This window comes from Panthera onca, chromosome C1 (assembly GCF_046562875.1).
Source record: "Panthera onca isolate mPanOnc1 chromosome C1, mPanOnc1 haplotype 2, whole genome shotgun sequence".
NCBI lineage: Eukaryota > Metazoa > Chordata > Mammalia > Carnivora > Felidae > Panthera > Panthera onca.
Genome location: NC_138346.1, coordinates 143,644,733 through 143,668,133, shown reverse-complemented (window position 1 = coordinate 143,668,133; position 23,401 = coordinate 143,644,733). Strand labels below are relative to the sequence as shown.

The window sequence follows — 23,401 nt, the reverse complement described above, 5'->3', positions numbered from 1 at the left end:
TTGCCAATAACTAAAATCTTTCCTTGATCTCAATTTCAAGCACGCTAGTTTCTTACTACTTCCTCATACCTTTTTCTAGCTTACTCCAGATAACCCTTGACTCCAACAATTGTTAGACCTCACCATGACCTTAAAATCCATTAATCCTATAGATTTTCACAGTACCTCTCCCCTTCATACCCTCACTGCTTTCCTTATGCAAGCTTCTGTTCCTTATAATTTACTTTCATGTTGTATTCACTTGGCAAAACTCAAATCCTTATTAAATCTGACTGCCCGCTCTGCACCCATGAAGCTGTTTGTGGTTACAGAAACACATGGAACCATAACCAGTCTCACTTCAAATTCATGAGCATAAACTCGTTAGCCATAATGCTGCCCAGAAATCTTACTACCAATGTAGAGATAGTAAGAAACACTTTCCTCTCCACCCCAACTATTGAGAGATCAAAGATTTTTCAGTCTTCTTTTGCTCATCCAAATATAGACATGTCAGGACGTTGAGGGGGTTGTTTTTACAAAAACATGATCATTTACACATGTTACTTGACAGTTGGGTTTTTCTTAATGCATCATGAGCATCTGTCTAGGTCTTTAAATGGACATAGACTAATTCATTCTTTTTTAAAAGTATGTATTTCATTCCATAGAACAGACATATCATGGGGCGCCTGGGTGGCTTGGTCGGTTAAGTGCCAGACTTCGGCTCAGGTCATGATCTCATGGTTCGTGGGTTCAAGTTCCACGTGGGGCTCTGTGTCGACAGCTCAGCCTGGAGCCTGCTTCAGATTCTGTGTCTCCCTCTCTCTCTACCCCTTCTCGGCTCGCTCTCTCTCTCTCAAAGGTAAATAAACGTTAAAATTTTTTCATTTTTTTTTTAAAAAACAGACATATCATGATTTATATAATCCCCTACTGATTCAGTTGATTCCAGTCTTTTTCTACCATGAACAATGCTGAAGTAAATATACTGTTTATGTAGCCTTGCATAATTGTGCTTCTATTTCTAAAGAGTAGAGTTCTTAAAATGGGATTGCTGGGTTAGAAGTTACAATCAAAGGGAGTAGTTTTTTTATTTTAATAGGAGGTACCAGATAACTTTTCCAAAAAATGTTAGATCAGGTCACATTCCTAGGAGTTTGAAAGTACTATTTTCCCCATTATTCTCACCAGCATTGGATATTACTGCCTTCATATTCTTTGCTAATCTGAATGAAAAAATTATAATCGGCTTTTTAAATTTCTATTTCCCAGACTACAGGTGGAGTAGATTCTCTTGTATTTGTTAGCCATGTGACTTGCCTAGTAACCAATAATATCCTTTACTCATTCTCCTTTTGGGTTATCTTATCAATGTGTACAAGGCTGCTGCTTCTGCTTCTTCTTCTTCTTTTTTTTAAATGTTGGCCCTCTGGTTTAGAAACATTTTTTCACAATCTACTGCTTATCTTTTGAGATTTATTGCCTTTTTTTCCATTAAAATTTAAAATTTTATATAGCCGTATGTCTGGATTTTCCTTTATAGTGTCTGGCTATTCTGCCTTGTTTTGGATTGTATCCCCCACGTCAAGATGATAAAATAGTCTTTATTTTGTACTTAAAATCCAGACAATTAAATTTTACACTAAGATTCCAGGTGGATTAAAGACATTTTTATATATAGTAAGAGATAGGGAACCAGATTTCTTTTTTTCTAAATGAACTATCAATTATGCTGCCACAGTTTACTTAGCGAACCTTTGAATGGCAATAGCTCTCACTCTAAGAAATTTATAATCACTTTATCCAATTTGTAAAAGTTGAGTGAAAATAAAAATTAGAATTTTGATTGGGATTAGATTATAATTAAGTTTAGACACCTACCAATTTTGTTTCTAGTATTACAAATATATCCTGCATGAGACCCATTTTTTAAGGCATTGCCAGTCTCAGAGGCAGGGGAAACTCTCTGAGGACCAACCCCCTCCCTGCCACACACACATTTAGTTGGGAGGAGAGCAGTAAGCAACTGAAATGGTAGGGCTCTCTTGAAGTCAGATGCCAGGACCAATGTTGAGGGAATGTTGTCTTCAAGAAGCTGGAGTGGTCCCAGGTTGGCTAGAGACATAAGCAGGATCACCACAAATTAAGGTCAAGAAATTAGTATCAAAGATGAATGATACAAAAAGCAAGCCACAGTGGGTGAGAGTTAGCAGAAACAATGAACAACAAATAGAGTTCATCATCCTCTTTCCAGGACTGCAGTAGACTAGCTATTTGTAAAATGTTTAAAGAAATAAGATTTTTGGAGGAAAATGGGCAGATTTGGAAAAAGATTTGTAGGAAAGAAAGTGTTGAAGTAAACCAAAAGCAAAACTCAATGGATGGGTTAAAACAATTAGACACATAAAGAGAAAATCAGCTAGAAATTATATACAGTAAATGTACCAGGATATAGCACAGACAAGGAGAAAGAAAATGCAAGAGCTATTAAGAGGTCTATAGCAGGGATTGGTAGAGTACATCCCAAAGAAATCCATACCTATTTTTCAATGGTCTTAACAATACCATAAGCAGGCAGTCAGAGAAATGGAGTGATCACCAAATAGAAATAATGAGTTATTAGCAACAATGACCACCAAAAAGAGTGGAATTATATCTTCAAATTTTTGAGAGAAAAATAACTGTCAGCTTGAAATGCGAAGAAATTTTGGAGGGCTATGATTTTTCCAGAATTAAACATTCATGTGTTAATTGTGAAGTTTATTTTCTTATTGTGTATGTATATATAGCTTTCCTCGCATCACAACCTTTTGATACTGTCCCTTAGGACACAGTTGTCAGTAACAATGTATCTCAATCATGGCTGCTTCTGTTTACTTATTTATTTATTTTTTTTATTAACAAAGTTTCATAACGTTAGCATCTTGTTTTTGCAATCTCTATGTCTGAACTGTTTGTCACAGGAGAGTGTGTATTGATGAAATTCTAAATTTGGGTGGTTAAAAAAATTTCTTTAGGGAGGGAAGGAAAATCTAAACATTTCACTGCTGAATGCAGGTTTCTTTCAGATTGTATGTAATCTATATACATTGTGTGTATAAAGAATGATCTTAGGTAATTGTGCTGTATCTATTTATCACTAGTCTTTGATTAAATAAAAAAGAAAGTTACCAGCTTGGAATTCTGTACCCAGCAAAACTATCAAAATGAAAGTGAAATAAAAATTTACTATAAAATGTTTTACTCTAAAGCAAATGTATAAAGGATATTCCATTTTCATGGAAAGTATGGCAGTGTGAGATGCCCTATTCCATCTTGTAATTATGCCACCTGGAACATATGGTCTCTAATATTGATGTGGCAGAGCAAGATAGGATCACACTGGATGTTTTTAAGGGCCAGACTTGGTAGAGACTTAGACTTCTTGCACTCATATCCTTCTGGCCAGAACCCACTTGGGCATACTTGACTACAGAGCAACATATGAATATAAGTAATTCTCTGTCATACACAGGCATTTCACTTAAGAGGAAATTCGTGTAGTTAATAAACATGAAAAGATACTCAGCCTTCTTATGTGTGGCATATGAAAATTTGAGGCCATAAGAAATAACAGTTTTTACCTACTGAATTAGCAAAAATAAGGTCTCTAACATAAAATGTTGGAGAGGATCAATGGGAACTCATATGCTGCTATTGGGGAGTGTAAATAGATACTGCCATTTTATAACCAACAACAGAATGCACTTTTTTTTTTTTTTTTTTTTTTTTAAAGCATCCATGGGATGTTCACCAAGACACTATCTCCTGGGTCATGAAACAAATTTAAAACAATTGAAATTATGTAGAGTATTTTCTTTAATCATAATAGTATCAGATCATAAATCAATAACAGACAATAGGAAAATCACAACATTAAACAATCCACTTACGAATAATTGATGGGTCAAAGACAAAATCTTTTTAAGTTTATTTATTTTGACAGAGAGAGAGAATGCAAGCAAGGGGGGCGTGGAGAGAGAGAGAATCCCCAGCAGGCTCTGTGCCGCCAGTGCAGAGCCTGATGTGGGGATCGAACTCATGAACTGCGAGATCATGACCTGAGCCAAAATCAAGAAGCAGACGCTTAACTGACTGGCCGCCTAGGCACCACCAAGGAGGAAATCTTACAAGAAAATTTTAAAAACACAGAAATGAATGTCAACATACAACATACTAAAATATGTAGGATGCTGTTAAAGAGTACTAAAATTTAGAAGTGCCAAGTGCTTGCATAGAAACAAGGAAAAGTCTTAAATCAATAATCTTAATTCCCTAACTCAACAACCTAGAAAAAGCACATCCAAAGCAGGATCAGAGCAGAGATTAATGAAATTGAAAAAAACAAACAAACAAAAAAAGCTGCTGGTTGAGGGAGAAAAGGTAAAGTGTTTAAACAGCTAGCAAGACTAACAAAAAGACACAAATTACCAACAGTAAGAAAGTAGTAGTGAATATCACCAAAGATCCTACAACTGTTAAAAAAAAAATAGAAAGGAATACTACCAATAACTACATTTAAAAAATTGAAGTGGACCAATTCTTCAAATCATAAACTACCAAAATTCAAAATGAAATAATCTGAATAGCCCTGTAACATTAATTTCAATTCATAATTTAAAAGCTCCTGAGAAAGAGATCTCCAAGCCTATACAGTTCCACTGGAAAATTACACCAAACATTTAGGGAAGAATTAATGCTAATTTAAGACAGTCTCTTCCAGAAAAATCTATTCCAGAAAACTCTTCTTCCAGAAATTGGTTATATAATTTTTATCAACAGGACAAAAATTTTCTTTTTTAAGATTTTGATTGCAAGTAATCTCTATTCCCAATGTGGGGCTCAAATTTACAACCCCAAGATCAAGAGTCACATGCTGTACTGACTGAGCCAGCCACGTGTCCCATGACAGGACAAATTTTATCATTGGGAAGAAGGAACACTTCCCAATTCATTTTATAAGGCCAGTATTACCCTGATACTAAAACCAAATACAAAAAAAAAAAAAAAAAGACTGCAGGCATTATCTCTCATGAATTTAGTTATACACAAACATCTTCAAGAAAATATTAGCAAATTTTGTAAATGCTACAATAGATGAACATAATTATATACCATGAAAAATTGATTTATTCCAGGTATGCAAAGCTGTTTCAACATTTGAAATTAATCAGTGTAATCCAAAATCCAACTTGTTTGGATTCAGCAAGTTTTTCAGGGAAATTTCTTCAATCTGATAGAGTATCCAGAAAAAATCCACAGCTAATGTTATACTTAATGGTGTTAAGTATAAAGAGCATCCAGAAAAAATCTGCAGCTAATGTTGTACTTAAGACTCCATGATTTCCCCCTAATTTGGGAACATGGCAAGAATATCCACTCTGAACCATTCTTATTCAACATAGAATTAGAAATTCCACCCAATGTAATAAAGCAAGAAAAAGAAAAGTCATACAGATTGTCTCAGTTGGGTTTTTTTCAATTTCATTAGCTATACTTTCCCAAAATAATATCAAATAATGGAAGCGATAGTAATCATTCTTATTTACAATTTTAAAGAAAAGTACAGGATTTCACCATAAGCTATGGGGATTTTTTTTTTTGTAATTGTAACATTTAAGCAGTTTCTGAATTAATTTAGCTGAATTTTTGCACATGATTTTCTACATGGTAAATCCCAAGAAATCTACAAAAAACTTACAATAAATGACATAAGCAAGGTCACAGGATACAGCATCAACATACAAAAATAAATCTGATCTCTCTTACTAATGAGCATATGGTAACTTAAAAACAGTAACATTTATAATCACTCCAAAGAAAATGAAATACTTAGGTATATGTTTAACAAAATGTACAGGATCTGTATGCTGAAAATTACAAAATGCTTATGGAAGAAATTGAAGAAAAAATTAAACAGACCTATTGTGTTCATAGATTGGAAGACTCCACACAGGAAAGATTCAGTTCTCAAACTAATCTGTTTTAATGCACATCCTATAAAATCCTAGTGAAGTTTTTCACAGACATAGACAAGCTTATGCTAAAACTCAGAATGGCAAAGGCGCTAGAATGAAGAACATTGACAAAAAAGGTGAGAGGAATAATTCTGTACGATATTAAGACTTATTATAAAGCTACAGTAATCAAGAAAATGTGGTATTAATGGAATAGTTGACCCCAGAGCAAAGAACTCAGAAATAGACCCACACAAATAGGCTCAAGTGATTTTTGACAATGGTGCAATTCAATGGAGAAAAGACAGTCTTTTCAACAAATGGTGCTGGAGCAATTGGATATCCATGGGACTGGGAACTCAACCTAAAACTTGTATCTCATCCAAAAAGTAACACACAATGGATCTTGGATTCAGATGTAAAATAGAAAACTATAAAAATTTTAGAAAAAAAAATCTTTAGGTTCTACGGTTAGGCAAAGAGTTTTTAGACTTGATCCCAAAAGTATGGTCCATAAATGAAAAAACTGATAAACTGGATCTCATCAAAATTAGAAATTTTTCTCTGTGCAAAGGTAAGCTACAGATTAGGAAAATATTTACAAACCACATGTCTGACAAGGAATGGCATATAAGAATACCTATCTATCTATATAGATAGATATAGATATAGATATAGATATAGATATAGATAGATATATCTCAAAATACAACAGTAAAAAGAACTAATTAGAATGGGCAAAAGACATGAACAAAATTTCACCAAACAGCATATACATATAGCAAACACACATATGAAAGCATGTTCACCATCATTAGTAGCCATCAGTGACATGTAAATTGAAATCACAATGAGCTTTCACTGCACATCTATCAGGAAGGTTAAAATAAAAAATAGTGACTACACAAAATGCTGGCAAGGATGCAGAGAAACTGGATCATTCATACATTTCTTGTGGGAATGTAAAATGGTATCTAGCCACACTAGAAACCAGTTGTCACTTTCTTATAAATAAAACATACAAAGCCTCACCCAGTTTCCCTTTAGCCTTAGACTGTGTGCCGCCATCACCATCATGCTCGGCGCCCACTCTACCCCTTTGCAGTGCAGCAGCAGCCACCCCCCAATGCCAGCCCCTGAGGCCTCCTGTACCCTGCTCTGTCCTCCAGCCTCATGGCCACTTTCCAGTCAATTCCCTGCTGCTCCCAGGAGTCACATGAGACAGATGAGGAGTTTGATGTTCACTGGGCAACATGCTTCAACAAGTCAGATATCGATGCCTGGGAATTGTCATAAAGGGATGAACACACTTCTTGGCTATGATCTGGTTCAAAAACCCAAAATCACTGATGCTACTCTGTGTTAACTGATGCAGATGGTTAAATGATTTTGCTAGTGCAGTTCACATCCTAGAAGGTGTGAAGGACAAAGCAGGACCTCACAAGGAAATCTACCACTATATTATCCAGGAACTTAGACCAACTTTTTTTTTTTTATGTTTATTTATTTTTGAGAGAGAGAGAGAGCGTGTGTGTGAGCAGGGGAGGGGCAGAGACAGAGGGAGACAGAATCAGAAGCAGGTTCCAGGCTTGAGCTTGTCAGCACAGAGCCCGATGTGGGACTCGAACTCACAGGCTGTGAGATCATGACCCCAGCAAACTCTACCACCTATAGGACACTGATCATGACCTACTACAGCTGGGGAGAAGAAAACAGAAATAAACCTAATCTGGGACAGGGGCAGGAAATGTATCATGGCTCTAGACCATTAGAGAGACCCTGTCACTGGGGACAGGAAAGATCATTGAGAAGATCTCACCTTGAAATCCAAGATGCTCTGATATCCTAATATCCATAGTGTCTGCCTGTGAGGTTGAATTAGAACAGCAGAGAATGCCCTTTTCCCTCCTGTACTTCCTACCACCACGGTAATAAGCATTCAGTAACAGAAGCAGTCCACTGCTATCAGAGGAGCAAAAGCATGGAGAGAGACCATCTCTCTATTACCAAGCATAAAGAAAGACTTAAAGATGAGCATGTAGCAGATACTGAGAAAAATTCACTGGCAAACCAGTCTCCACCCTAAACACAGGGTAACACTAGAGAAATTTGAAATTTATGGTATTGTTGGGGGTAACCATAGCAACAAATCCAACAAATCCAATCAACATCTGACTAGACTGACAACCTCCATACTAAAAGCATAGCAAAAGAAAACACGTGTTAATTTTCAGGCAAAAAATAGATATCTTTCTCTATAGTCTTACACACAATGTCTTTCAACAAAACTTGAGACATACAAAACATCAAGGAAAACAAAAATCCCACTGGTAAAGGTAAAGCAATCAAAAGAAAGAAAAAGACTAAAGGATGACACATAGCTGAAAATATTTTTAAAAATTTAAATGACTATGATTAACGTATTAAAAGCTCTAGAGGAAAAATGGGCAATGTGTGATCAAATGTGTAATTTCAGGGGTGCCTGAGTGACTCCGTCAGTTGAACATCCAATTCTTGATTTTGGCTCAGGTCATGATCTCACAGTTTGTGCAATCAAGCCCTGAATCAGGCTCTGTGCTGACAGTGCAGAGCCTGCTTGGAATTCTCTCTCTCTCTCTCTCTCTCTCTCTCTCTCTCTCTCAATCTCTCTCTCTCTGCCCCTCTCCTGCTCATCCTTGCACATGCTTGCTCTCTCTCTCAAAATAAATAAAACTTAAAAAAAGTTAAAAATGGGTAATTCAAATAGAAAGATAGAAATCCATAAAAAAAAAATCAAATGGAAATGCTAGACATGAAAAACCTGGTAACAGAAATGAAGATAGTGTTTGATGGGCTTATCAATAGAATCAATACAGCCAAAGAAAGAATTAGTGAACCTAAATACTGATCAAAAGAAATCACCAGAACAAAAAAGCAAAGAACACAAAAAGTAAGGTGTGGTGGAAACAACAAAACAGAATGTCCAAAAGCTGTAGGGCAATATTAAACAGTATAACATAAAACCGAAATCTCAGAGAAGAGAGAGATAATTGAATTAGAGAAATATTTGAAAGGACAATAGCTGAGAATTCTTCAAGATTATTATGTATTGGAAAAAGCCTCCAGTTTTTCCTTCTAAGTAGGGGGAAACCCTCAGTTCTTTCTCCTGTGTGCCTCTTTTACTACTCACATAGTAGGGGTTTTCCCGCCACCAAGCAATTCTCTGCAATACCATCTCAGTGTCCTCTGATTTAACTCAATTCTGACACTGTCTACCTGGAGATAGCATCAGATCCCATGTGACTGACCCCCACCTCAGAGGTCCATTGCAAGTAGTATGTCACCAGGTTACTCACAACTTCTATCCAACTTGGCTACAATTCACAGGTTCCCATGAACTCCTTTCACCTTGGATTCAATTATTTGCTAGAGTGGCCCACAGAACTCAGAGAAACACTTCTGTTTACCAGTTTATTAAAGGATATAATTAAGGATAGAGATGAAAAGTCAGATGGAGAGATACATAGGACAAGTTGTGAAAGGGTCCTGAGTTTAGGAACTTCTGTCCCTGTGAAGTTGAGGTACATCATCCTGGTACATGGATGTATTCACCCACCTGGAAGTTTTCTGAGCCCCAGAGAATTGAGATTTTTATGTAGGCTTCCTCACATAGGCATGATCAATTATTAACTCTATTTCCAGCCCCTCTCCCTCTGGAGGAGGCAGGGAGCTGAAAGTCCAAGCTTCTAATAATGGCTTGGCCTTTCTGGTAACCAGTCACCATCCAGGAGCCATCCAGGAGCCCATCAGAGTCACCTCATTAGAACAAAAGATGTTCCTAGTGCTCTCACCACTATGAGTTTATGAAAGTCTTAGGAGCCCCGTGTCAGGTACAGGTTAAAGAGCAAATATTAGAACAAACGATGCTCCTAATGGTCTCATCACTTAGGAAATTACAAGGGTTTCAGGAGCTCTGTGACAGGAACTAGGGACAGAGACTAGCATATTTTTTTTCCCATTATTTCACATAATGAAAGACACAAAACCATAAATTCAAGAAGCTTATAAAATGCTAAACAAGATAAATACCCACCCACCCCTAATCCCACACACTTGGATATATCATATTTAAACTGCTAAAAGCAAAGACAAACAGAAAATACTGAGATACTCAAAGTAAAAAAGGCATTAAATACAGAAGAACAAAGATAAAAACACAGCAGTCCTCTCATCAGAAACTGTGAAGGCCATAAGACAATGAAGGGACATCTTTAAAGTTCTGAAATGAAAATCCTGTCAACCTAAACTTCTATATCCACTGGAAATATTTTCAAAATTGAAGGAGAAATAAATACTTTTCAAATAAACAAAACCTGAAAGAATTTATTGCCAGCAGACCTATTCTACAAGAAAGGTTAAAGTTCTCTGATAGAAGGAAAATGATACCAGAGAGAAACTTGTATCTATATAATGAATGAAGAACACTGAGAATGGCATACATGGAGGTAATTATAAAAATTCATTTTATCATATTTATAAATGTTCCAAAATATAACTATCTAAAGCAAAAACAGTAGGATTGTGTAGAAAGACAGACAAATCCCCCATTATTGATAGATTTCAACATTCTTCTCTCAGCAATTGATGAAACAAGTAGACAGGATATCAGTAAGGATCCTAACAGTCCTGAACAGCATTGCCAACCAATTTACCTAATTAACATGTATACCACACTCCAGGTAACAACAACTTTTCAAATGCAGTTGGAACATTCACCAAAGTAGACCATATTCGGAGACATAAAGCAAACTTTGACAAATTTAAAAGAATAGATAGTTTCCCAGGTAAATTCTTGGACAATACTGGATTGAAACTAGAAATTAACAACAAAAAATATATCCACAAAATCCCCTCAAATATCTGGCAATTAAGCATTTCTAAATAACACATTGTAAAAAGGGTAATCACATGAAGAATTAGAAAATACTTTGAATTTTATAAAAATGAAAACACAACATATTCAAATTTATGGGATGCAGTAGAAGCACTAAGAGGAAATTTTTTTTTTTGCGTTAAATGCTTACATTAAAACATAACAGATTTCAAATCAATCATTTAAGCTTCTATCTTAAGAAACTAAAAAGAGAAAAGCAAACTAAACCTAAATCTAGCAGAAGAAAGGAAATTAGAGCAGAAATCAATGAAATTAATAGCAAAAAAAAAAAAAAAAAAAGGAAAATAAAACCAAAAGCTTTCTTCTCTAAAAAAATAATAAAATAAGCCTCTAACCAGACTTACCAAGAAAAACAAAAGACACAAATTATGAATGCCAAGTGTAAAAGGGAGGACATCACAAATCCACAGACATTCAATAGATAATAAGGGCATGAAGAGCGCTATGGCCATAAATTCAACAACTTACATGAAATGGATAAAATTCTTGAGACAAAATAGCAAAGAAGAAACAGATCACTGAATAGTTCTATAACTATTAAACATATTGAAGTATATTTTAAATAAATAAATTGTATTTTAAAATCTTTGAGAAAAAAAGAATTAAAAAAACAACTCAAGGCCTAGGTGGTTTTTTTGGATAATTCTACCAAACATTTAAGGAAGAAATAATACTAATTTTATATAAATTCTTCCAGAATATATAAGAAAATAGATAAGAAATATAGATGTAAAAATCATCAACCAAGTATTAAGTTGATTTCAACAAGCTACAAAAAATATATATTTCATGATCAAGTAGGGTTTAATCTGGGAATGAAAGGTTGGTTCAACATTAAAAAATTTTATATGTAATTAACCAAGTCAAAAAGATTAAAGAGGAAAAACTATGATTATCTCAAGAGAAGCAAAAGCCTTTGACAAAATTTTACCTCCATTTATGAAAAACAAAAGAAAGCAAAACAAAAAAACCTCTCCAAAACCAGAAACAGAAAAGAACTTCCTCAACATGATAAATGGCATCTAATTAAATATTTAGCTAATATAATGTTTGACAGTGAAAGACTGAATGCTTTCTGAACCCTAAGATCAGGAATAAGGTAAAGATGTCCGTTCTCACCACTCCTGCTCATTATTGTACTGGACGTCCTAGCCAGTGCAATATGGCAAGAAAAAGAAATAATAGGCAAACATACAGGAAAAGAAGAAATAAAACTGTTTCTATTCACAGATGACATGGTTATCTACATAAAAAATCCCAGTCTTTCAAAAAGGTACTAGAACTAATAAGTGAGTGTAGCAAGGTCTCAGGATCCAAGACAAAAACCAAAAATCTAGTAATAAGCAACTGGAAATTGAAAAAAGTAGCATTTACAATAATATAAAAAAAGAAATACTAAGGTATAAATCTTGCAAAATATATGCAATATTTGCATGTTTTAAATGATAAAAAACTAATGAAAGAAATCAAAGAAGATCTAAATAAATGGAGTGATATATCATGTTTATGGACTGAATAACATAATATTGTTAAAATATCACTTTTCTCCAAGAAAAGTGTATCAATAGATACAATGCATTTCAATTAACAATTTTTGCCTAAAAATAGTAAATACTAAAAAAAAAATTTTGGAAAAGGTTAAGTAACTTAAGAGTAGCCAAAACAATTTTTATTTATTTCCCAATGCTTATTTATTTATTTTGAGAGACAGAAAAAGAGAATGAGTGGGGGTAGTGGGGAGAAAGAATATCCTAAGCAGGCCCCACGCTCAGTGTGGAGTCCATTGCAGGACTCAATCCCACAACCATGAGATCATGACCTGAGCTGAAATCAAGAGTTGGAGGCTTAACTGACTGAGCCAGCCAGGTACCCCCAAAAACAATTTTTATAAAGAAGAACAAAGTTTAAGGACTCATCTGAATTCTAGACTTACTGTACCACTTTCAAAAGTAGTGACAAGTGTGGTACTGGAGAAAATACAGACACACAGCTCAACGAAACAGACTAGCAGCTTAGAAATAGTCCTGCACATCAAGTGATTTTCAACAAAGGCACAAAGGCAATTCAGTAGAGGAAGAACACTCTTTTCAACAAATCGTACCAAAACAATTATACATCCACATGCAACACATAAATGTCAATCCATACTTTGTACCCTATACAAAAATTAACTCAAAATGGATCATAAACCTGGTTCCTCAAAAAAAAATTAAAAACGGAATTACCATATGATCCAGTAATTCCACTAATGGGTATATACCCAAAGACTACAAAAACACCAATTCAAAAAGATATAGGCACCCCTGTGTTATTACAACATTATTTATAACAGCCAAATTATGGAAACAGCCCAAGTGTCCATCCATAGATGAATGGATAAAACAGATGTCTCTCTCTGTCTCACACAGGAATGTTACTCAGCCATAAGAAATAATGACATCTTGCCATTTGCAACAACATGGATGGATCTAGAGGGTATAATGTCAAGCAAAATAAGTCAATCAGAGAAAGACAAATTCAAATTTTTTTGAATTCATAACATATGAATTCACTCATGTGGAATGTAAGAAACAAAACAAATGAATAAAAAAGGAGATATATTAAAAAAAACAGACTCTTAATTATAGAAAGCAAACTGATGATTAGCAAAGAAGAGGTGGGGGGAATGGGTGAAACAGGTGAAGAGGATTAAGAGAACACTTATCATGGTGAGCCCTGAGTAATGTAGAGAGTTGTTGAATCACTATTAGTTTCAGGTGAATTAGTGCATTTGTCAGGTGAATTCACCTGAAACTAATAGAACACCATATGTTAGCTATAGTGCAATTAAAAATGTTTACATAAACAGTAAAAAGTTTTGGAAAAAAATTATTCATAGACCTAAATATAAAAAATAAAGCCATAAAACTTCTAGAAGAAAACAGAGGAGAAAGAAATCCTGTTAACCATGAGTTATGCAAAGATTTCTTACATACAAGACCAAAAGTACCATCTATAAAAGACAAAAAGTGATAAATTGGATGGCATCAAAATTAAGAAATTTTGGGCGGCACCTGGCTGACTCAGTCAGTGGAGTGTACCACTCTTGATATCAGGGTCATGAGTTTGAACCCCACACTGGGTGTGGATCCTACTTTAAAAGAATAAATACATAAACAGAAATTTAAAATACAAATTAAATTCTGCTCTTCAAAAGTCTCCGTTATAAGACTGAAAAGGCATAGACAGTCTGGGAAAATATTTGCAAATCGCATGATGTGTGATAAAGGATTTGTATCCAAAGTACATAGACAAATCGTGAACTCGATAGTAAGAAAACAAACAACACAATCTTTTAAAACGAGTAAAAGATTTTAACAGACACGTTGTCAAAGAAGAATATATTCGAGTGGCACACAAGTACATAAAGATCCCCACACATTATTAGTCACTAGGGAAATGTAAAATAAAATTTCAATGAGATGCTACACACTTCCTGGAATTACAACAATTGAAAATATATTTTTTTTTTTTGACAATACCAATTTCTTGCAAGAATATAACCAAACCATAACTCCCATCCGTAGCTGGTATGAATTCAAAGTTGTACAGTTTGGAAGCCAGTTTGGCAGTTTCTCATGAAGTTAAATGCACGTTTTACCTGACCCAGAAGTCCCACTTCTAAGTACTCACCCACGTGAAAGAAAAACTTAAGTTCACCCAAAAAACTTCACACGAATGTTTACAGTGGTTTTATTCCTAACCACAAAACTGGAAACAACTCAAATGTCCTTTAACTGGGTAATGGATAAACAATATGGCACATCCATTCAATGAAACACTAGCAAGCAATAAAAAAGAAACAATATATGGAGCCGCGTAGTTGCATCTCAGATGCATTATGCTAGGTAAAAGGAGCCAAAGACAAAAAGTTACATATTTCATGATTGCATTTATATAATAGTCTTGCAAAGGAAAACTTACAGGGATGGAAAACAGACCAGGGGTTTCCAGAGGCGTGCCGTTGGAACCGGCGAGGCCTAGCTGGGCTGATAACCACTCTCAACCTTGTTGGAGAACATCAACACCTTCAGAAGAGTGTTAGGAATGAATAAAGTAATAACGTCTGTCATATAGTATGGAAATCGTTCACTGCATCTCTTGGCCGCGCGCCCCCAGAATTCTCTGATCCAGAAAAAGGCCTAACGAAATGCCAGCAGTTAAGCAGGCAATGGGAGGACTTGAACACGGGTCAAAGTAAGAGCGGAGGATGATTTGGGAAAGTCTCACCTTCTTGTTCCCCACAGTTTGGCAATTTCGAACCAGGGTCTCACTCTGCGGAGGAAGGCCGGGCTCTGCCCTCGCCCAGTCCCGGGCGGAACCCGCAGGGCAGGGGGTCTGCCCCGCGGTGCTCCCGGGCAGGGCGCAGCGGCCCCGAGCGCGCACAGTGAGCGCGGAAGCCCGCGGCCGGGCCACGGGACGCCGGCCGAGCGCAGCCACCACGGGGCCCCGCAGGGAGGCGCGCCGCCGCGCCGGCTGTCTCGCTCCGCAGCCCGAGTGAGCGCCGCCGCTCCTGCGCCTCGGAAGGGCAGCGGGCCCCGCCGCCGGCCCCACCCGATGGCGAGGCTGCGGGACTGCCTGCTCCGCCTGACGGTCACGATCCGGTCCCTGCTCTTCTGGTCCCTGGTCTACTGCTACTGCGGGCTCTGCGCCTCCATCTACCTGCTCAAACTTTTGTGGAGCATCGGCAAGGGACCCGCTCAGACCTTCCGGAGGGTCGCCCGGGAACACCCTCCCGCGTGTTTGAACGACCCCTCTTTGGGTACACACTGCTACGTGCGGATCAAGGTGAAGGCCGGCGCGGCCCGGCGGTATCGGGAGGGAACGTGACCGCCGCGAGAGCAGAGCGCGCGGGGCTGCTCCTTCCATGACGCCCAGCGTCCCTTAGGGTTCCTGGGTCTCGCCAGAGCGCGCGGCGGAGACAGGGAAGATACCAAGGGGAAGCAAGCGGGGCGAGGTGTGGCGGGACTGGGGTCGGGGGCGCGCGCGCGCGCGCGTGTGTGTGTGTGTGTGTGTGTGTGTGTGTGTGTGTGAGTGAGTGTGTGTGAGGTTGGGGGGGGGGAGGGAGTGAGAGGAACTGAGAATAGGTTATGTGGAGGGTCTCTCATCAGGGTCCTATATATATTACTGTCCCCTCCTGCTCCACCACAGCAACCCAGAATAATTCTGCTCCCTGTAAGGGAAAGCTGTCTCGTGTCACCTTTTTGCCCTTTAGAACTCAGATCAGCTGTAGGGGATTGTTCCTAGGCGCCCTACTGTCTCATGAGGCTGTCTTTGTCCAAATTTTAGAGATTGAAAGAGTAAATAGAGTAAGTCATTGGAAATAGGACTTTTACTCAGAGTAGCGGAGTGGAGCGTTCGCAGATGACCTAACCAGTGTGAAACAATAAACAAATGGTATATGTTTGTGGGCAAGAAAGCAGACTTATGAAGTCAGAGACCAAAGGAGTGGAATAAAAAGCAAATGTCAACCATGCATTCAGACTGGAACTGTTCATGCTCGTCCCAAGCCTCCTGGCAGCCCATGGATATTCCATTTCCTGAGGCTCCAGGTGGTGAAGAGATACAGCTTTTCATGATGCACCCTGCAGTCTGACTCACAAGACTTTCAAAACTAGCTTCACATGAGGGGATATTTATGTCACCAAGTGGAGGATTCCTAATAGGAGCTAGAGTGTCCAGCAGCTAGAGTTCAAAAGACCACGGGCACATTTTTCTTACCCTTATTCAGCCTGGGGTTGATATGAGAATAAAAGGAATTAATATATGGGGGGAAAAAACTTTAAAAGACAACAAATAAACAAAAACTTAGAACAGCGCCTAGTACATGGTAAGTGCAATAAAGTATTTGTTCACTAAATCCAATCAAGTGGCCAAGATTCATCACCAATAACAGAAGTTACTGAACTTCTAGAAAGGCATTTTGCAATTGAGGGTAAAGTCAGGTTTGTTATCTGAGGAAGAAAAGCAGTGAGAAAGAATCATCTGGAATTCCTCATAATGCTTTTCCCCTGACTCTGGCCACCCTAAAGAGTTGCCCCAGAGACAGAACCATGGAGTGGAAAAGAACATTGTCCTGCAAGGTAGAAGAAAATGGGGTTCTGCTCACAGCCCTGCTCCCAACCACCTTTATGACCCATGTTCACATCTTTGAACTTCGGTTTCCTAACCTGTCAAAATGATGGGGTTGAATTAATTGACCTTTTAAGATTTCTTCACATCTGAAAACCCCTTTGCTTGGGTTACCTGATATAACACCCAGTCTCTGGGCTCAGCTTTTGGTTCTTGGTTTCTTTCTTCACTTCTTTCTGAGTTTTTGTTTTCTTTTCTTGCTTTTTTCTCCATTTTCCTCTTTTCAGCTTGCCTTATATTTGCTGTATTCCTGTCTCACCCCTATGCTTTTCCTTGGGCAGTCTTGTCTCCCGCATGCAGAGAAAAGTCTTGAGCACTCAGAGCATCCTGCTGTTAGAAATACATTGACATGACATGAGGAGCAGGAGGCAAGGGGAACGGTACATACAACTCTCAACTTAAAATAATAATGTGGGAAGGAGAGAACTAAAAATAAGGAAAGGAGGTGTGAATTATATAACTGATGGCACAGCTCTTGACGGGCAAGCTGAGAAAAGTACATGACTAGGAGGTAAACACGGCAGGAATATAAATTCAGATCAGAATTATTTACATGTCCTGCAGAATTTGAATGAGATGGAATGTGACACATCAGTAAGATGAAAGTCACAAATTGTGACACTGTTCCAGAAGCTTATAACATACAAATTGACCTTGTAAGGAGAACAAGACGGGAAGAGGGAAGGTACTACAAAGAGCAATGTTTAGAAAAGTAAATCTAATTTGCCCTATTAATAAATCATGGGACTTTTTTCCTTTTTGAAATTCAATAATATTTATTTTATTTCTTGATATTAAAAATAATGCAAGTTTTTTCTTTAATGAAATGGAAATACTAAATGCACTTACTTTGACAATCAACACAAGATATCACTAAAATTCCATGCCCTCTATTTTCTACTGCAGGATTCGGGGTTAAGATTTCATTATGTTGCTACTGGTGAAAGAGGCAAACCACTTATGCTGCTGCTTCATGGATTTCCAGAATTCTGGTAAACTTGCCAACCAACTTTTTCATGTGCATTAAGGACTTGTCTTATCACAGTGTCATTGTCTTGTTATGACTTTTCATGGACCTTACTCTATGCCCACTTACCCAGTTATCCTTCCCTATGGTTTTCCTTGTATTCTAAAGGAACGTGCATGGTGCTAGCCTTTTTTTTTTTTTTTTTTTTTTTTTTTTTTTTTTTTTTTTAAGAACTAAAAGAAGTATGGTTTAGTGTTTCAAATTTCTGAACTAGCTACAAAACAGTTTTTATAGTATTTGCTGCCAGCAAAATACAACATTGGGTAGGAAAAGGAGATTTGAAAGAAACCAAAGGCATAGAGTGCCTGTTTATCTGGAAGCTTCGGGTGAAGCTTGGGGTAAGAGGAAGGTGGAGAGAGAGGAGAGGGCTCATGGAAATTGAGAATGAACTATTTCCCAGCACATAGCAAAAGGCTCATATGAATGCAGGACAAATGAAAGACCTGAATATTTCACATTAGGAAAAAACCTATAACCAAAAATACATAGTTGTTAGTTACCTAGGAGAAAATATTCTGTTCTCCTTTGAACCTGAGTACAGATGAAAACAACATATGATTAAACTTTTAAAAAATGGATATCTTGGGATGCCTGGGTGGCTCAGTCGCTTAAGCGTCTGACTCTTGGTTTCAGCTCAGGTCCTGATCTCACAGTTTGTAGGTTTCAGCCCTGTATCAGGCTCTGCGTTGACAGTGTGGAGTCGGCTTCGGATTCTCTCTCTCTCTCTCTTTCTCTGTCCTCTTCTTTCTCTCTCTCAAAAATAAATAAATAAACTTTTTTTTTTTTTTTTTTAATGAATATCTTCCTGTGGGGGCGCCTGGGTGGCTCAGTCGGTTGGGTGTCTGACTTTGGTTCAGGTCATGATCTCGTGGTTCATGAGTTAGAGCCTGCTGACAGCTCAGAGCCTGGAGCCTGCTTTGGATTCTGTGTCTCCCTCTCTCTCTCTCTCTCTCTCTCTCTCTGCCCCTCCCCCACTCACACTCAGTCTCTTTCTCTCTCTCAAAAATAAATAAAAACATTTTTAAAAATTTACAAAAATAAATATCTTTTTAACCAATGCTACATATGGTGGTAAAAGAAAACTGGATTTTTGATAACACAGAGCTATGATTTTGAGACAGTTCACAAACCATAAAAAAATGGATGAAAAATCATCATATTCTCTGAGCTGACGGAAAGGGAGAATATATGGTATCTTTTTAAAGGTCTGGGACAATGCCCTGTCCCCAAATTTCTCCCTTATTATCACTCTTAACACCTAGAATTTCACCATTACATATTCTGCACCTCCTTCGCAGTTTTAAAGACTTTGTGTTATCCAAAGTCCTGATTAAAAATGTACGTGGTTCTGAAAGAGGTCTGACCCTAATATACTTCAGTTAACATTTTATCAGTGAAAGAGAGTTTATTAATAAATACATTGAGAATGCCAGCACACTAGGAAGTATTAGGCATTGAAGAAAAGAATGGGGGATGGCAAGACCCCATTTACCTCATCATTTTTCCAGAGCAAAAAGGCTGTAGATGTCTTTTTCTGAGATATTCCCTTCACAAAGATTTTCCTCCCCTTGGATTTGCCTACATGAATAAACATAAGTCGTTTTCATGTTAAACTTTTATCTGTTCTTCCATCTGGAGACAACTTAATTAGGTGGTAAACAACCCAGTGCAATTTAAGCATATGTATGTGGACTCGTTTAGTGGAGTGCTTGATATGATTGGCTCACAGTAAGATGTAAGTCTGAAGCCTTAGTCAAATCTGCATAAAGTAACATGGGCGGTGAATTCTGGCTTAATCACTTACTTGCTGCAGGATCCTGCACGATCATCTGCAATAATCTAGCAGAGCTGTTGTGAAGATAAAGAAAGGCAAAATATGCAGAAGGCCTTTTACATAGCCCCAGAGAATATTCTGTAAATGTTTCCTTTTCTTCCTTCATTCCCATTCGCTCAATGTGGAGATCCATGTGCCAGCACTAATGTCCTCCATGCATTTATTAATAAAGTCCCTTTTACTGATAAAGTATTAACTAAAGTGCTTTGAGATCATACCTCTTTGAGAGCTAGCTGCATTTTCAATCAGGACTTTGGATGATACAAAATCCTTAATATATTTTTTAATGTTTATTTATTTTTGAGAGACAGAGACAGAGTGTGAGTGGGGGAGGGGCAGAGAGAGAGGGAGACACAGAATATGGAACAGGCTCCAGGCTCTGAGCTGTGAGCACAGAGCCCAATGTGGGGCTCAAACTCGTGAACCAACAAGATCATGACCTAAGCCAAAGCCAGATGCTTAACCAACTGAGCCACCCAGGTGCCATCCCTTTTTTTTTTTAATATATTTTTTTCAAAATCTTTAAAATTTTAAAGGAGGTGAAGAATATGTGATAGTGGAATTCTAGGTTTAAGAGTGATAGTAAAATAATGGAATATTACTTGGCGATCAAAACGAATGAAATCTTGCCATTGGCAATGATGTGGATGGAGCTAGAGTGTATCATGCTAAGTGAAATAAGTCAGGGAAAGATGAATATCATGATTTCACTAATACATGGAATTTCGGAACCACAACAGATGAACATAAAGGAAGGGAAGGGAAAATAAGATTAAAAAAAGAGAGGGAGACAAACCATAACAGACTCTTAAATACAGAGAACTGAGGGTTGCTGGAGGGGTGTGGGGGAGGATGGGCTAAATAGGTGATGGGCATTGAGTAGGGCACATGTTGGGATGAGCATTGGGTGTTATAAGTAAGTGATGAATCACTAAATTCTACTTCTGAAATCATTATTACACTATATATTAACTAACTTGGATTTAATTTTTAAATAAAAGTGATAGTAATGAAGAAATTTGGGGACAGGCCATTGTCCCAGACCTGTAAAAAGATAATTTTCTGATTCTGGCGATGATGATGATGATGATGATGATGATGATGATGACAGTTAACATTTACTGACCATTTATTGTGTGCCAGGCACTCTTCTAAGTGTTTTGTGTAGATCATCTCATTTAAACCTAAGGCACACCTTGTTTTTGAACTTCAGAGCTAACCTCTACTGCTTGTTCTTGGTATATAGGAATGATAATTATCTGATAATATACACTGGTTTTCATCTTTCAAATTTCACACTTTATAGAAACATTTAAGAGGGTGTTAAAAAGTTAGCTAACAATGTTAGAACACCTCACCTTAACATTTTGGATCATCATTCTAAATAAAATTCATGATCTGTTGGGGTAGGGGTTGATATTTAACTTTTTAGAGAGAAAGATTTAAAAGCTATTCTGTCTCTTCACCCCACACCAACCCCAGTAATTGTCCATGTTCTTTATTCTCCTGGAACTTTACTTCTTACATGTGGAACAGTCAACTATTCCTACATAAAATAAAAATAAACCTACAGCCTCTTGAACCATTTGGTAATTGTTTCAAAGAGCAATTAGCACAGACTCTTAAATACAGAGAAATGAGGGTTGCTGGAGGGGTGGGGGGGGGATGGGCTAAATAGCAAATAGCAGTGATACGCTTTCAATTTAGGACAGTAGATGCATTCTGTCATATTTTAAGAATGATACTTTTTTGTACATATTTCAGAGCATTATCCCATTATTTACTCTTGATAAGAGTTCTTTTGCAAAAGAGAAATGCCTGGTGGTTCTTGTACATGTCCTCTAATCTTCAGTGAGTGGGACAGCCTAGAAGAGGCCTGGCACTGGCCCCTGGACACCAGTCCCATTTGCTCCAGTAAAGTCAAGTCTTGGATGTGTTACTCCAGGAGATTTAAAAACAACAACAATGAACTCCTGATAACTTGGTTACTCAAATAGAGCATATTGAATTTACTGAGTTTGCCCAGCTGTTAATCTGAAAGCTACCCATTTGTTCAGGGAAAGTCCTAAAGCAACTACAAGGACATTGCTGGAAATCAGACACCTCGGTTTGACTACATCATACCCTAAACCAAGACCTCTGTGTTGAGTCTTACTTTGTCTTTCCTTCCAATCAAATTACCACTATTACCTATTAGGAATCTAGTCAATTCCATTCAGTACTCCATTCAGAAAAAAGGCAGATTCAGAGTTTAGGACAAAGCTGTTTTGATGAAGCCACTTCAAGTCTCTCTCTCTTGGTGTTCCCTTCTCTTTTTCCCAAAGCCCCTTCTCTGGCATTTTCATCTTTTTTTTTTTTTTTTAAGTTTATTTATTTGAGAAAGACAGAGACAGTGCTAGTCAGGGAGGGGCAGGAAGAGAGAGTGAAAATCCCAAGCAAGCTCCAAGCTGCCAGTGCAGAGTCTGATGCAGGGCTCAAACCCACAAAACCGTGTGATCATGACCTGAGACAAAACCAAGAGTTGGACACTTAACTGACTGAGCCACCCAAACACCCCATGTCTCTATCTTCTTTAAAAGCCCAAAACAGCAAAACAAAAAACTTTGACATTTCAAGCCAATGTAAATTTCCTTTATAAGTGTAAATAGGGATGCGTGGGTGGCTCAATTGGTTAAGTGTCCAACTCTTGATCTCAGCTCAGGTCATGATCCCCCACTTGGCAGCTTGGAGCTTGCTTGGGATTTTCTCTCTCTCTTCCTGCCCCTCCCTGACTAGCACTGTCTCTGTCTCTCTCAAATAAATAAACTTAAAAAAAAAAAAAAAAGATGAAATGCCAGAGAAGGGGCTTTGGGAAAAAGAGAAGGGAACGCCAAGAGAGAGAGACTTGAAGTGGCTTAATCAAAACAGCTTTGTCCTAAACTCTGAATCTGCCTTTTTTCTGAATGGAGTACTGAATGGAATTGACTAGATTCCTAATAGGTAATAGTGGTAATTTGATTGGAAGGAAAGACAAAGTAAGACTCAACACAGAGGTCTTGGTTTAGGGTATGATGTAGTCAAACCGAGGTGTCTGATTTCCAGTTCTGGGTTTGAGCCCCACATCGGGCTCTGTGCTGACAGCGTGGATCCTGCTTGGGATTCTCTCTCTCCCTCTTTCTCTGTCCCTCCCCAACTTGCTCTTTCTCTCTCACTTTCTTAAAATAAATAAACTTAAAATAATTTTTAAAATAAGTGTAAATATTATTCCTCTATTAATAAAGTTTTGCCTAAATACACATAAAATTATAAGCTTATCTGTAGATCGAGTAGATCAGAATATTTGATACTGTGAAAACAAAATAATCCTAAATTGGCAATGTGTGTCAGAATGATTTTAAACAGAAAAGCACTATACAAATGCAATATATTATCTGTATTTATCATTATTATCTAAGAATAGCTATTAAGAATTGGTGACA

At 37.5% G+C, this 23,401-nt stretch overlaps 1 protein-coding gene across 1 annotated transcript in view; it reads left to right on the top strand.

Annotated features, from left to right (window-relative positions):
* Positions 1 to 15,400: 15,400 nt before the first annotated feature.
* The window catches only part of EPHX4 (epoxide hydrolase 4), a 47,641-nt gene continuing 39,640 nt past the window's right edge, over positions 15,401 to 23,401 (top strand). The window contains exons 1-2 of the mRNA XM_078450605.2: positions 15,401 to 15,738; positions 17,989 to 18,074. Of these exons, the coding sequence (XP_078306731.1) occupies positions 15,508 to 15,738; positions 17,989 to 18,074 (317 nt within the window). The 5' untranslated portion in view covers positions 15,401 to 15,507. The remainder of the gene's footprint in view (positions 15,739 to 17,988; positions 18,075 to 23,401) is intronic.